Source organism: Pseudorasbora parva, chromosome 7 (assembly GCF_024679245.1).
Source record: "Pseudorasbora parva isolate DD20220531a chromosome 7, ASM2467924v1, whole genome shotgun sequence".
Lineage (NCBI taxonomy): Eukaryota > Metazoa > Chordata > Actinopteri > Cypriniformes > Gobionidae > Pseudorasbora > Pseudorasbora parva.
Window position 1 is genome coordinate 5043943 of NC_090178.1, and position 13989 is coordinate 5057931.

A 13989-nucleotide genomic window follows, 5' to 3' on the forward strand; every position below is an offset into this window, starting at 1 on the left:
CTTCCATATTGGCTTCAAAAGAAACTGGGGGAGGTTGCCGCTTGGTATCAACCATAAAATGTAAAAAAAGATGTATGGCACACCTTCACTTTTCTTCCGTTGAAGTAACTGATGCCGCCAGTGTTCAAATATGGCGCCGTGATATCAAGGTCCCGCACACACACCTGCCTAATCAACAACTATTTTGTGAAACAGTTATGGAAATGTAGCGATTAAAGTTAAAGCTCCAATCTCCTCCCGAATTTCCCGAAAAATGTCCATTACTGCCTCAGTGACTACATCGCTCCGAGAAGCTGTCAATCATAACGTCACACCCCTGTTTTTATAGGATCAAATAACTGACTAAAACAAAATTTATAATGAACACTTAAAGTTAGCGTGATTAAAAACAGCATAAAATGTCAGAAATTATCTTTGGACCACATGTATTTAAGTGTAATTTGATTGTTTACTTTGTCTGTCCCATTAGAATACATTGAGATTTTAGAGGGCGGCTTTATTATCTATACTGCTTCCAGTCACCTGGGGGCGATAGAGATGCGTCAGTTTCAGTTTTCAGTTTTGTGTTGCAGGTTTGGTCTCAACCTGCTATAATCAAGCAGGGCTTAAAGGTGCACTATGCAACTTTCCGTCCACTGGAGGGCGCCTATTCTAAACAAATGCGTAGTTTGATGACGCCAAGTGTGAGTGCAGTATCTTGGGACATGTGGTCTTCACCTCACAGCCGGTGGAAAATAGGACACGGGCAGAAATCATGTTGATGGATGCGGTTATTAACGTTACTGTAGTGTAAAGCAGAGCAGGACCGAGCATTGTGCAGCTGATCACGGCCGCTGGAGCGATTGTTAAACCAGCACACGGCTCGCGAGCACCGGGACTTTTATTATGATGGAACAGGACACAGTCGCACATTGTACATTGACACGGTTACATGTACTGGGAATACCCTTACTCCCCATCCCTGTTTACGCGTTTATGTGTTTTGAAGGAGGCGTGGCTTTGGAGACTATCTGAAAGGGTGGGATCTTATGCTTTTAAAACTAGCTTGCTATTGCTAGCCTCTCCGAAAATCGACTACCCTACCTTTTAATTTTTAACCAATAAAAATGCAATTGATTGATTTATATACGTAGGCACCCTGATGTGACTTTCATAATGTAAATATTTTACTTTGGTGGTAAGTAAAATGGTAGTTTCTCTTTCCATGTTTCCCCTCAACACCTTTTCAGGTTTTAAAGGCACCAGAGTTTGACCACAGTCTATTTGTAACAGCGGTTTCTATTAACTTACAGTGAAAGCTCAAACAAAACTGGTTTTATTAAATTGTAAATATTTATTTCCTGTATGTTGAAGATACTGTTACAGTGAATGCATGCATAATTTGATCTCATGTAGTGAAGGAAACAACACAAATGTTTATGTAAATTGTTGGATTTGATTATACAGTAATAAAAGCATAATCTGTGGACCCGTCCAAAACCACAACCTGAATGAGACTCAGGACAACTGCAATGCATTTAATTTCTTCAATCATAAACACGTTTACACTTATCCAGCATGTGCATATAAAGAGAGGAAATGTCCAATACTTTAAATGTAAATCTTTATTTTATTTTCTAAGATTAATGTTTTAAGGTTGAGAGTGAACTAGTTAGAGAAATTCTAATACTCAATTAAAAGTTTAAATATCTTTGTTTCAATTAAATGCATTAATATTTTACCATCATTGATATGCTATTATATTTTGTGTTTAATATTTTCAATTAAATTTCAATTCTATTATTTCAATTTTACAGTTTTCATAATTTTGTTGTGTACATTGTAATTTTTTATATTTTATTAAAAGTACTTTAACTTAATTAAGGACTAAGTGAAAATGAGAAATGTTGCCTTCACAACTAGCTGAAATAAACATTTCTATTTTATTTTTTATGTCAGTTAATGTTTATTTTATTTTGAATAAAATGTTTTAGTTTTACTTAACAGTAACAACCTTGATCTAAAATGATTAGGAATTAATGTATTTCAATAAAATATGTAATGCAGGTCCCACTTACTTAATTTGGATTACTTGTTTTTGGATTAATTTGTGTTTGAAGGAAAATTATTTTTGAAAAAACTATTTAATACTATTAATTTAATATCAAGTCTCGCCAATAAAAAGCAATAGGTGCTGTTACTGTTGGCACATATAAATGTTTCCTAAACCTATTGGATATTGTTTGAATTGTAATGGTTTCCTGCTTATCGATTCCTAATTTCAAGTCCACTAAGCTAAGAAAAAAAACCTTAGATATTATTCAGCTTGATTCTTAAAGTCATATGGCAAATCATTTCATTGTAGCTGAATATCATGAACAAAAATCAAAAGGCTAAAGAACAACTTACACAAGGAACTTAAAAAATACTATAGCAAAAACATCTAGCCTAAATTATATACATTTCAGGCTTTATTAAAGCAAATGCTCAGTAATGAAAGAAAGAACAAATAAAAAATTAGCAATAGCAACAAATAATGAACAAGATTGAATTATAAGATTGAAGTAAAAAGTTAAGATATTCAGGTGCAGCAACTAATCAAATGTAAAATAACACTGCACACAACGAATAAAATATACACTAAAAGTTACAAAAGATATTCAGTCAAGAAAAAAATGAACTTTCTCTTTCTCTCTTCTGCTGCTCTGGAAGCAGGAATATTAGGCTGCAGTCACTTTAAGAGCTGAGGGATCCAATATACTGTTACACATGCACAGAGACAGCATGCCAGTCATCTCACACTTGAATGGTTTAAAAATCACATTAAAATCACATTTTCCTGTAAGGGTGCTTCGGGATGTGTATGCAGCACAGAAAATCTTACTCTGCCCACAAAGGAATCAATAATAGGAATCTATTTTTATTTTATAAGAAGTTGGCCTATCCATCACCTGACCTCAAGTATTTAATTCCAGAATTGCAATCAATTTTCAATTCCCTACTCAAACCAAAAGATGACAGGTTGGTTTGTAGAAGTTGTCTTGAGTCTCTTCTACGAATTTTAACCAGATCGCCACCTAAACTAGCTGGAAGGGTCTCATGCAGCAGGACTCACTCAAGGAGAGCAGAAGCGTCCGTAAAACAAAATACTCTTGGTTAGATTGTGTCGGATGAAGAAAAGGAAAGGATGGTCTGCAATGAAGTCCTGCGGGATGATATCACACAAAAACGTGATGGTGGCGCCGGTGGCTGCAGCCGCTTCGGTTCCTTCCTCATTGACTTCAACAAAGGCTTTATGAATCACCTTTGACACCACCAGGTCTTTGGTGGAGGTCATGCCTGAAAGGTTCACCTTCGTCTTGTCAAAAACATCCTCCATTCCCATGCTGATCAGAAGAGTCTCCATATCGTATTTTTCCTCCATCTTGAATCTGGGCAGAGACACTTCAACCTCATGTTCAAGCATGACTTCTGGTTTGGTCCACTGCATGAGCTTCTCGTAGGTCAGTGCCTTTTCAAGCTGGATAATAAGAGAGACATGTCAGATTAATAACAGTTCAGTCATGAAAACATCTGGCTAATTAAGCATTCAAATCACCTTCTGAAGGCCAGTGGTGTCGTCTTCCATTGCGTTAGGAAGGATGATCAACATACTGAGATTCTTCCCGACATACGGCAGCTCCAGAACCTGACTGTTCATCTCTGGGATAAAGGCCAGAGGAAACATTGCGCTTTGATACATCATCTTGACTGGTTTAGTTTCAGTCTGCCAAACATCAATATAAATATATTATAAACCCTCAGATTCCATCATGAATGTTAAAAATATTTCAAACAATAGTATAAAATGTAACCTTGTTCAGCTTAAACTGATCATCTTTGGTGGCTTCCTTTGGGAATTTATTCTCCCAGTTTGCCTTGAAGTAGATGGCGTTCACCAAGACCAGTTCTGTCAATTCATTGATATCTCCTGGTTGCACCAAGTCCTTGATCTTCTCTAAAATATAAATGGACATTGTTCACTTTGAGCAGTGATTTGAACTGCCTGATTTTATATTTTTTACTAAAGCTCAACTCAAGAACCCATGAAGCCAAACATGGCCCTTGAAAATGCATTTTTGCTGAACCTAAAGTGAAATAACTTTTTAAAAATTTTTAAGATTTAAAATTGAGAACAAGTTTTTACCTTGTGTTTTTTTCTCCACCCATTTGTTGATGTTGACGCGAGCAGCCTCTGATTTGTTCATGAAGTCCACCTTCTCCAGTCCGGCTTCATAGTATATTTTTGCATCATCAAGGAATTTCTGTAACATAGCAAACCGATTGAGGTGCAAATGATATTAGAGCTGAGAACATTTCCAGAACCTCCAGTGAATAAACCGAGTCTTACCTCAACAAACTGGTAGGATTGCTCTCCGTAGAGGCGGTTGGCAATACTCAACACATACGGGACTCCTGGTTTGTTCAGCTCACTCATAAACTTCTTTAAGCTGGAATGAATTTGGTCCTCAGTGTTTTCCTCATGAGATTTCTATTTGGTTTAACAATATCAGATTTAATCAGATGAACCCAAAGGGTACAGCTGTTCATGCAATCATAAAGTCATGAGGTTCCCACCTAACAAAAGTACACTCACCAAAAGGATTATTAGGAACACCTGTTCAATTTCTCATTAATGCAATTATCTAATCAACCAATCACATCGCAGTTGCTTCAATGCATTTAGGGGTGTGGTCCTGGTCAAGACAATCTCCTGAACTCCAAACTGAATGTCAGAATGGGAAAGAAAGCTGATTTAAGCGATTTTGAGCGTGAAATGGTTGTTGGTGCCAGAGGAGCCGGTCTGAGTATTTCACAATCTGCTCTGTTACTGGGATTTTCACGCACACCCATTTCTAGTGTTTACAAAGAATGGTGTGAAAAGGGAAAAACATCCAGTATGCCGCAGTCCTGTGGGGGAAAATGCCTTGTTGATGCTAGAGGTCAGAGGAGAATGGGCCGACTGATTCAAGCTGATAGAAGAGCAACTTTGACTGAAATAACCACTCATTACAACCACGGTATGCAGCAAAGCATTTGTGAAGCCACAACACGCACAACCTTGAGGCGGATGGGTTACAACAGCAGAAGACCCCACCGGGTACCACTCATCTCCACTACAAATAGGAAAAAGAGGCTTCAAGTTGCACGAGCTCACCAAAATTGGACAGTTGAAGACTGGAAAAATGTTGCCTGGTCTGATGAGTCTCGATTTCTGTTGAGACATTCAGATAGTAGTCAGAATTTGGCGTGAACAGAATGATAACATGGATCCATCATGCCTTATTACCACTGTGCAGACTGCTGGTGGTGGTTTTTAACCACGGTTTTGGGTTCAGTTAGTTTTTTTTTTTTCTACTCTATTCTTAGGCGACAGGAAAAGAAAAATGTTTTTATTGTAATTGAATGAATAAATGTAGGCTGAACTTAAAACTACATGTCTTCAATATACAATATACATTGATTGACAGCTACTGTATATACTTTATTCAAGAGCAATGAGTGATTTTTCTCTTTGTTTGTAGTTGTTTTATTTACATCATTTTAGAGGTGAGCTGTCCCTTTAAGGACCAGTATTAACAATCACTAGGCTGCGCTGCTAAGACTTGCTCGCATCTTATATACTAACACCATGCCCGATTTTACTTTCACTTTAGACATAACCAATTGTGTTTATTTATGTTAACCTTGTGTGTATTTGACAGTATTAGCGCAGTAAGACTACTTAGTCCAGTAATCGCGTGTTTGACAGGCGCACACGCTCAGCACACGTAAAATGCGAATTAAAGCCGCACTTGGCTACTTTTGCTCTCGGGGTCCCCCTACAGTTGGGAAAAAATAATGTCCTCAACTACTGTCGTAAGAGCTGTCATCCTACAACAGGGGATGCCATCGCGCGTGCATTTGTTGACATGACAACCCTGATAGCCCTGAACTAGTGATGCGCGGGTCGTCTCATAACCCGCGGACCCCGTATGTCTATTTAATGGTCGTGGGTGCGCGGCGGGTTGTAAAAATATATACAGTGGTGCGGTGCGGGGCAAATAACTTCATAAAAGTGGCGCCGCGGGTTGGTGCAGCACTAACAGTTCCCCTGAACACTGCAGGAGGTCAGAGTTCTTCTGGCGGCGCGTGTGAAATGTCTTCATCCCAGGTAACGTTACAGCCAGTGAGTTTCAGCATGTCATATGAATATAATTTCATGGGTTTTATTTTTTTCAAACGCCAAATAATCACGATGCTCACGTTTACAAGCCAGCGTCATTATAGTAGTCTATTGGTTACCGTTTTACAGAATCTATATGATACTTCAGTTCAATGTTTGAGTGGTAGCTCACCGTAACAAGCAGGACAGCATCGGTCGGCCACGCCTCCTTCAGCTCACGCCGACGAGCAAACGCTGGTCACATGTTGATCCTCGTCCTGCCTTTAATCCCATCACTTTTTCGTTTCCTCTTATTGCTTTCCTCCAACAAAACCTTTTCTTTCTTATTTGACTCTGCTGCTTCGGACATGACTATATTATCCGACGAACAAAGTTGGGCTCGCACGTCCGAATTTAAGGAAGTGTGTGTGTTGGTGGAAGTGACGTATATGCCGTAAAGCAGTCGAATTTTGTAGTTCTTTTTGTTCTCGGGTTACTACCCGAAACCCGAAGTTTAAAAGTACGATTAAAAACGATACAGACCCCATCAGGCTATGGCAGACGTGTCATTCAACCTATTGTAAGTCGATTTATCATCACAAGAGTCTTAAAAAATATATTATGAAGGTTGAAAAGTTACCTAGTGCTGCTTTAAGTGTTTAACCGGCAAGGCTTTAAAACGCAGCTAAACATCCCCTAACTTTAGCATGTGATTTTTATATTTGCTCATATCAGCGTGTAGACTCACAGGCACACCCAAAAAGAGTTTAAATAAACTGAGAGGAATATTTCAAACGACGAGAAATATAAATAATTAATTAAATGCAAAACCGGAAAAAACACATTTTACAAGTGAACCGTGAATGCCCTACCGAACGGTTCAATATTATATTGAGTATTGTGACATCCCTAGTGTTTACAGTGTGCAATATAACATGAGTTCATGTTTCAAACTCAAACTGTATTTTTCACACAATTGACTTATCTGTATACCACTGTTTTCTCTGTCCTAAAAACGGCCTGATGATTTCCTTGTCCTATGAAGTCCCTCCATCAGAAATACGTAAAGAGTTCTGATTGGGCCCGCGCTTCCCGTGTTGTGATTGGACAGCAGCTTAGCGCACGTTGCCCGAAAAGGGGGTCAAACACAGTATTAGTATGGTGTTCCTAATAATCCATTAGGTGAGTGTATGTTTGAAGAACGTTCTCATTAAGTTATGAAAATATTTTCTGCATGTGCTTTGAATGCTCAAAACATATATAGTTTTTTAAACATTACATGGTAGAGAACCTTGACAGAATGTTAGCTAAATTTCTGAGAATGTTTTCTGTTAACTGGGTTAGTGTTTGATGTTCATACGAAACCTTGAGTTCAGCAGGCGTCGGAGGATTCTGGGTTTGTGCAGGTGGAGGATTGTTAAAGCCCAGGACCTGCACAGCATTATTATGGGAGAATTAATAAAGATAACGTCAACATATATTGTGAATGCACTACTCAAATATGCATTAGAATAGTTTAAAATGGCCCTCAGTCCTTTGATAACTAAATGAGTAGAAAGCGTGATTAATAGCTGGCACTTTACTGTTTATACAATGCCTGGAATTTAAAATATTCAAAATACACACTATTAGAAGAAAAGGTTCTTCATAGAACTTTAAAGGTGCACTATGCAACTTTTGATGCGTGTAGGTCATTTTTGGGATATTTTTTACCTTAATTTTTACAGATTGCACCTTTAAATGATTCCATTAGTTGCTTCATATTAAATAAAGTTTCAACTATATAACTGATCTGCCTGCATTGACACTATATGATAACTGAATAAGCTGGATAACATCACCGTTTTCCCCAGAGCGGCTGTACAGTCGAATCAAATTCTGTTGCATTCAGTGGCGCCACCAGGGGGTGGCCAGGGGTGGCCACGGCCACCCCTGGCGAACCCCTGGCCACCCCACTGGCCATGGCGTAGGTTTGGGGGGGACGTTAGGTACTAGTCCAATCAACTTTTAAAATAAGCAAAATGACGCGTCCCGTATCAAACCAATATGGGACGCGATGCACAAGATTGCATTTTAGCGGCGCTTTGCTGCCATAGCGACAGAGTCTCGAGAACATGCGCTGGAAACCTGCGCGGTTTTTTAAAAACATGTCGAGCTCGCGTCCACAGTTTGAACGCAAGAGGATTTCCAGATATAGGGCTGTCCAGTAACTTAAGATGAACCTAAGACAAACTGCACCCTTTGCAGAGAAGCATTTCAGTGTCTCAGACTGTCTGACTTAAAGCATGTGATGACAGACACATCCGTGAACTAAAGGTAGGCCTATTGTTTTTTTAATGGATAATAGGGCTGGGCGATATGGCCAAAATTTCATATCCCGATATAGCTCATTTGATATCCCGATAACGATATACATAACGATATAGCAATTTTTCTGTTAATTCAGTTTATGAATAGTCTATACAAAATTGCAATGTGGAAATGCAGTTTGAAATGATATACAAAACAAATAAAGGTAGTATGGACTACATTTTTATCTTATTTAGAACCTTTTTTTAAAGCAAGACTGTTGGTAAAGTTAACACCTGCCTAGGGATGTTAACCGATGACCGTTTGACCGATGGCTGACCGTATCAACGTTAACCGATCAAAGTTGTCGATTAAAATAAATAAAAAAGTGATCTCTAAATTAGGCTATTATAGACAGTGGACTAAACGCTACTACAGTAAGCCATCTCATTCCAAAATCTTTTTGTGTGATTGAACATATCCCTCGCACTCAATTTTTCATAACTCGCCTGTTTGTACTTAATAAACCAATAAAAACATTTGGCGCGAGGTCACAGCGTTTGGGTTTGCGCGCTCACAAGGTTTGCAAAAAGTAAACACTCGAGGTTAGAGTCAAGGCAGACGACAGTATGAAGCGTGCATTTCGCTTAAGATGGGCTTACATTTGGAAATATATTACATCTTCATTTCAGTGGTAACACATAAGGTGTTGATCGTCTTTCTTTATTATTGTTAGCACTACCTCGAACTAAAGCGGCGTCTCTTCAGAGCTGTCATTTTCTTAAATGAGCCGCGGCAATGTTTCAAATGAGCTTCTAACGCTGGACAAACGCCTTTATTTTCAACGCGATCACCTTGTACCTAAACCATTTCGAAACTAAGGAGCCATTTGTCCTCTGATTACAAACAAGCTCCTCTGCGGCGCGTTTGCGGGACTCGTGTTTCGCGCTGTGGGGGATTTTAAAAAAGTGACGTGAGTGGAAGGGAGGCGGCAGCGTGTGTGTGTGTGAGTGAGAGAGCGAGAGAGAGACAGAGGGAGCGCGGCTCGCGGCTGTTATTTCAAATAGCGCAGCATATTTTAAACTAATCGGTTAACCGGTTTCAACCGGCTAATGAGGCTCGGTGGTCGGTCAAGAAAATGTTTAGTTTTCGCCATCCCTACACCTGCCATTAAAATATTTCAATATATGGCTATATGGTGTGCCACGCGTAAAAGCCCGTTGCAGCGTCTGTGTCTGAAATTTGTTTTGAGCGCTTATACCACTACTCTGGCATAATTACTCTGGTCTGAACTGCGTCTACTACCGTCTTCCTCCATGTTTGTTTATGTATTGCAGCGTGCATGGGCATGCCGTGGCGTGGCGTGAGGTGCATCTTGATGTAAAATTCTGCCATAAACACCTTATCGTGGCGTAAGCGATAGAGCCTTATATAAAACGATAGACATTTTCTATCGTCCAGACGATATATTTCGTCATATCGCCCAGCCCTAATGGATAATATAATATATAATATTCCATACTTTATCAGAGCTTGGCAGACTTATTTTTCTAGACATTAGAACAGTTAATTTATAGATAATAGCCTATTAATGTTATCAATTTATCATTTAGCAGTTTGATATTTACAAAAAAATTTAGATTAAAATGAGACAAATAATTACATATAGTCAAACATTTTTGAATTTCAGATTTGTCAGTAAAGTGGTTACTGGTTCAGAATGACTGCTTAAAGAGACAGTGCACCCACAAAAAAATCTGTCATAATATCCTCACCCTCAAGTTGTTCCAAACCTGTGTGCATTTCTTTATGTAGAACACATATGAAGACACATTAGCATGGAAGTCAATGTTGCCCCCAAAGCAAATATTTGGTTACAAACATTCTTCAAAATATATTCTTTTATGTTCAACAGAACGAAGAAACTTATACAGGTTTGGAACATCATGAGGGAGAGAAAATGATGACAGAAATTTAATTTTTGGGTGAACTATTCCTTTAAAGTACACCAATACAGGCTTCTAAAGAGTTCTTCAGAAATAAATAAAATAATCAAAAGTAAAATAATTTAAAATGTGTTCTGTTGCAAGTTTACATACTTGATTCCATGTTTATTGTTGAGCTGCTGTCATTGTTTCATTGTCACTCTTATCACTCTTTAACTGCCTAAGTTCATAAATTATTTTCAAAAACGGATTCAAAACTGATTTGAAAAAAAAAACATACACACAAAATAACTTATTTTCAATATAAAAAATGATTGTGGACTGGATATTTTTTGACCTTTTATCACAGTCTTGTACGTCAAAGATTAGTAACAACACTGGCTCTGATGCATTGTTAGTTTGTGTGCAGCATCAGATTTACATTTTTTAAATCCCTCATTTATATGCAGTTATTATACTCTATACAAATGCCAGAAACTAAGCTTCTTCTTTTTTCTTCAGCACAGGCCTATCTAAAGGGTTAATGGTGCCACCTGGTTATCAACTGTAAAAATTACACATTTTACCTCTTCCCAACTGGGAAAACCACCAACAATCAAGAATTTGTGATTATATGGTGTCATTGCTTTCCAATCAAAAAATGAGGCTATAATGGAAATCAATGGGGCAAAAACAGCCACGAACAGTAAATGAGGGTGGAAAAATCTGATGCTGCACAAAAACTAATGCATCAAAGCTAAAGTTGTTACTAATCTTTGACATGCCCAAGACTTTTATATATTTTATATTTAAAATAAGTCATTTTGTGTGTATGTTTTTTTTCCAAATCCGTTTTGAAAATCATTTATGAACTTGGAAAATAAAGAGTATTATTATTTTGGTACTGGATAATTTGAACTGAAGAGCCTCATAAATTAATAGACTTATTAATAAACTTTGCGCGCTCAGACAGCAACAGGTCAGCGCATGCCTGTCAGTCAACAATTTCAAAAGAAGTTAACGTTAGAAGACGAAGACTACTGGTAAGTAAATAAGTCAAAAAATATTTTTTAGTAAAAGACGACGCAGAATTATGTGTCGTGACGTGCTACAGGCTACACCAGTCGAATACAAATCTGAAATTATGGTTTCTAGTTTTGGTGTGCCACCCCAAGATTTTAAGTGGCCCCATCTGGCCACCCCTATGAAACATTTCTGGAGGCGCCACTGGTTGCATTATTATCTTGTTAACACTGTGAAGCTGCTTTGAAACAATTGGCATTGTAAAAAGCACTATATAAATGAAGGTGACTTGAGAACTTTTTAGGGGAACCCATTATGGGATTATTTTATAGATTTTGTTTAATTTTGTTCATTTTTCATGATTTTTATTTCAACAATATTTTTTAAAATTACATTTTATAAATTAAACTACTTGTAAACAGACTTTACTACTAAAAAAAAAAAAAACTTGAAATAGCCCATTAAACATAAAACTATTATGCAATCATTTAAGACATTTTTTTAAACATGAAACCTTGTAATTTGTTACCCTAAAAACAATGTTTTTTTTGAGAAAAAAATTATAGTTGATAAAAATAAAATAAAAAAATAGATAATTGTTTAGTATCCTCTGTTGAGTGAAATTAACCAATTTTAACAAACAGACAAAGCTTTATCCACTAAAACATTTAGTTTTCAATTTTAATTTGTCAAAAGAAGAGAACCCACACATCTTTTTTCATTCATTCATTGTTACGTCTCACAGTAGCATGTGTCTGTTAAACAACAATTAAGCTGCAAGATATAATCGCAAAGGAAATAAATGTATTTTAACAAGTTACTATAATTTAGAAAACCGTTCGGCACGCCCATTACTCCAAGCTGCAGTTACCCCTGTCTCCAAATTTGGAACACATGCGCTTGTTGTGCAAAGGCTTGAGTCACTTCCTGGTCTCTCTGTCTCAGTCTACTTTACTGTCACTCTCTTTGAAAAGTATATTGTGAATGTGAGCTGACCTTAATCATCTGAGCCGCTGTGTTTCCTCTTGCACCGAGCGAGACCATGGCCAGAGCCGAGGAGATGCTGACAGGAGAGTAGAACACATTTCCTGATGCGTTTCCTCCGCTGATCTTCTTGAACAGGTTGAGGGAGAAATGTGCGTTTGCTGCACTCAAATGCTCCATTTTCAGAAGCTAGAAAGCAGGAGAGAAAGACACATGATTAGGGGTGGGTACCGAATTTGATACTTTTAAAGGCACCGACCGAGATTCACATTAACTCGATCGGTACCAAATCTCGGTAACTGAGAACGCATCTGGTGATATAGACTAGTGTCTGTTATATTAAACAGCACATATTACAATCCTGCATATCTCTGTGCGATTGAATCGCGCAGATGCGCGGTTTAATTTACACACACACACACACACACACACACACACACACACACACACACACACACACACACACACACACACACACACACTCAGAATCGCGTGTTTCTATCTCTGGCGTCTCATATGAGGACATGAACGCACGAGCGTCATCTCCAGAGCCACCGAGTCACTTTGAGAATTTTTCATTTGAGAAAGAAAAAAACTGCCTTTATACCATAAACACACAAACACAAGCAGTTCTTCGGCAACCCGTCAAAATAAAAGTTCAGTTTTATAGCCTACATTACTGTTGTACGGCAGAATGTTGATTAGTCTTGCAGGGTTGTCAACTTTTAGGTTCAGGTTGGAGTGAGATTTTTTTTGGGTCGGGGGGTGGGGGGGGGTGGTTGGGGGGTGAGAGATAAAATATGTTTGTTTTAGCACTAGTTTAAACATTTCTTGGGTCAAATTATATGTGCCATTCCATAATATATTTACTTGTGAGTGCTTATATATGTATCATTATTCATTAAAAATATTAGGATGCAAGTTATAAGTTTTGAAATTTCACATTTAAAAAAATCTAGTGTTTGATCATCATATATAAATATTTATTAGAATGCAAAGACTGCAATATATTTTTGAGCAACATTGTAATCTAGTTGCTCAAAAATATATTTTGCAGTATATTTATTAAAGAGCCATAAGGCACTGGGTAATGGCATTACAAATAAACATTAATATTTTTTAGCCACAAAACGACTCTAATTTGCCTCTTTGATTTGGAATTCTCTATTTAACCTTAATTACTACACTAATTGTAATATAAATATTAGAAGAAATATATACAAATATTAGAAGAAAAATATTTTAAGTGGTCATTTATTGACAATAATTATTGCACAAATAGTATTTAATACCAAAAGATCTCCTCAAAATATTCAATAAATATAATTTAACTAAAATATAGTTAAAGTTATAAAATATATATAAACATTTATTTAATTGAAAAATAGTTACGGTGTATGGTCACATTTGGCCATCAATGAGTATGAGTGTGACCAATTAGTAAGGAATACCTGAGGGCCAAGGCCGGACTTACCATTGGGCTTGACTGGGCTCAAGCCCATGGGCCCCGCCCAAAATATAGGGGGCCCCGTCATTTTACGTTTGGTTTTTTCAATACATCAGTCATTTCATTTTTATTTTAAAGTTTGTGGAAAACTGGCAGCC

The 13989-nt window shown here is 37.5% G+C and overlaps 1 protein-coding gene across 3 annotated transcripts; it reads right to left on the reverse strand.

The window, feature by feature from the left end:
* Positions 1-1345: 1345 nt before the first annotated feature.
* On the reverse strand, positions 1346-13029 carry LOC137082567 (leukocyte elastase inhibitor-like). Of its 3 annotated transcripts, none has more exons than XM_067447824.1 (8): positions 12992-13029; positions 12397-12573; positions 7529-7594; positions 4370-4510; positions 4166-4283; positions 3834-3976; positions 3578-3745; positions 1346-3499 (listed from the first exon to the last, which is right to left on the reverse strand). In XM_067447824.1, the coding sequence occupies exons 1-8, from the start codon at positions 12992-12994 to the stop codon at positions 3095-3097; spliced, it is 1221 nt and encodes a 406-aa protein (XP_067303925.1). In that variant the 5' UTR covers positions 12995-13029; the 3' UTR covers positions 1346-3094. The 3 variants fall into 3 exon arrangements, with proteins under 3 accessions (XP_067303925.1, XP_067303924.1, XP_067303926.1); XM_067447823.1 differs by lacking the exon at positions 12992-13029 and adding an exon at positions 12919-12955; XM_067447825.1 differs by lacking the exon at positions 12992-13029 and adding an exon at positions 12865-12934.
* Between the last annotated feature and the right edge of the window lie 960 nt (positions 13030-13989).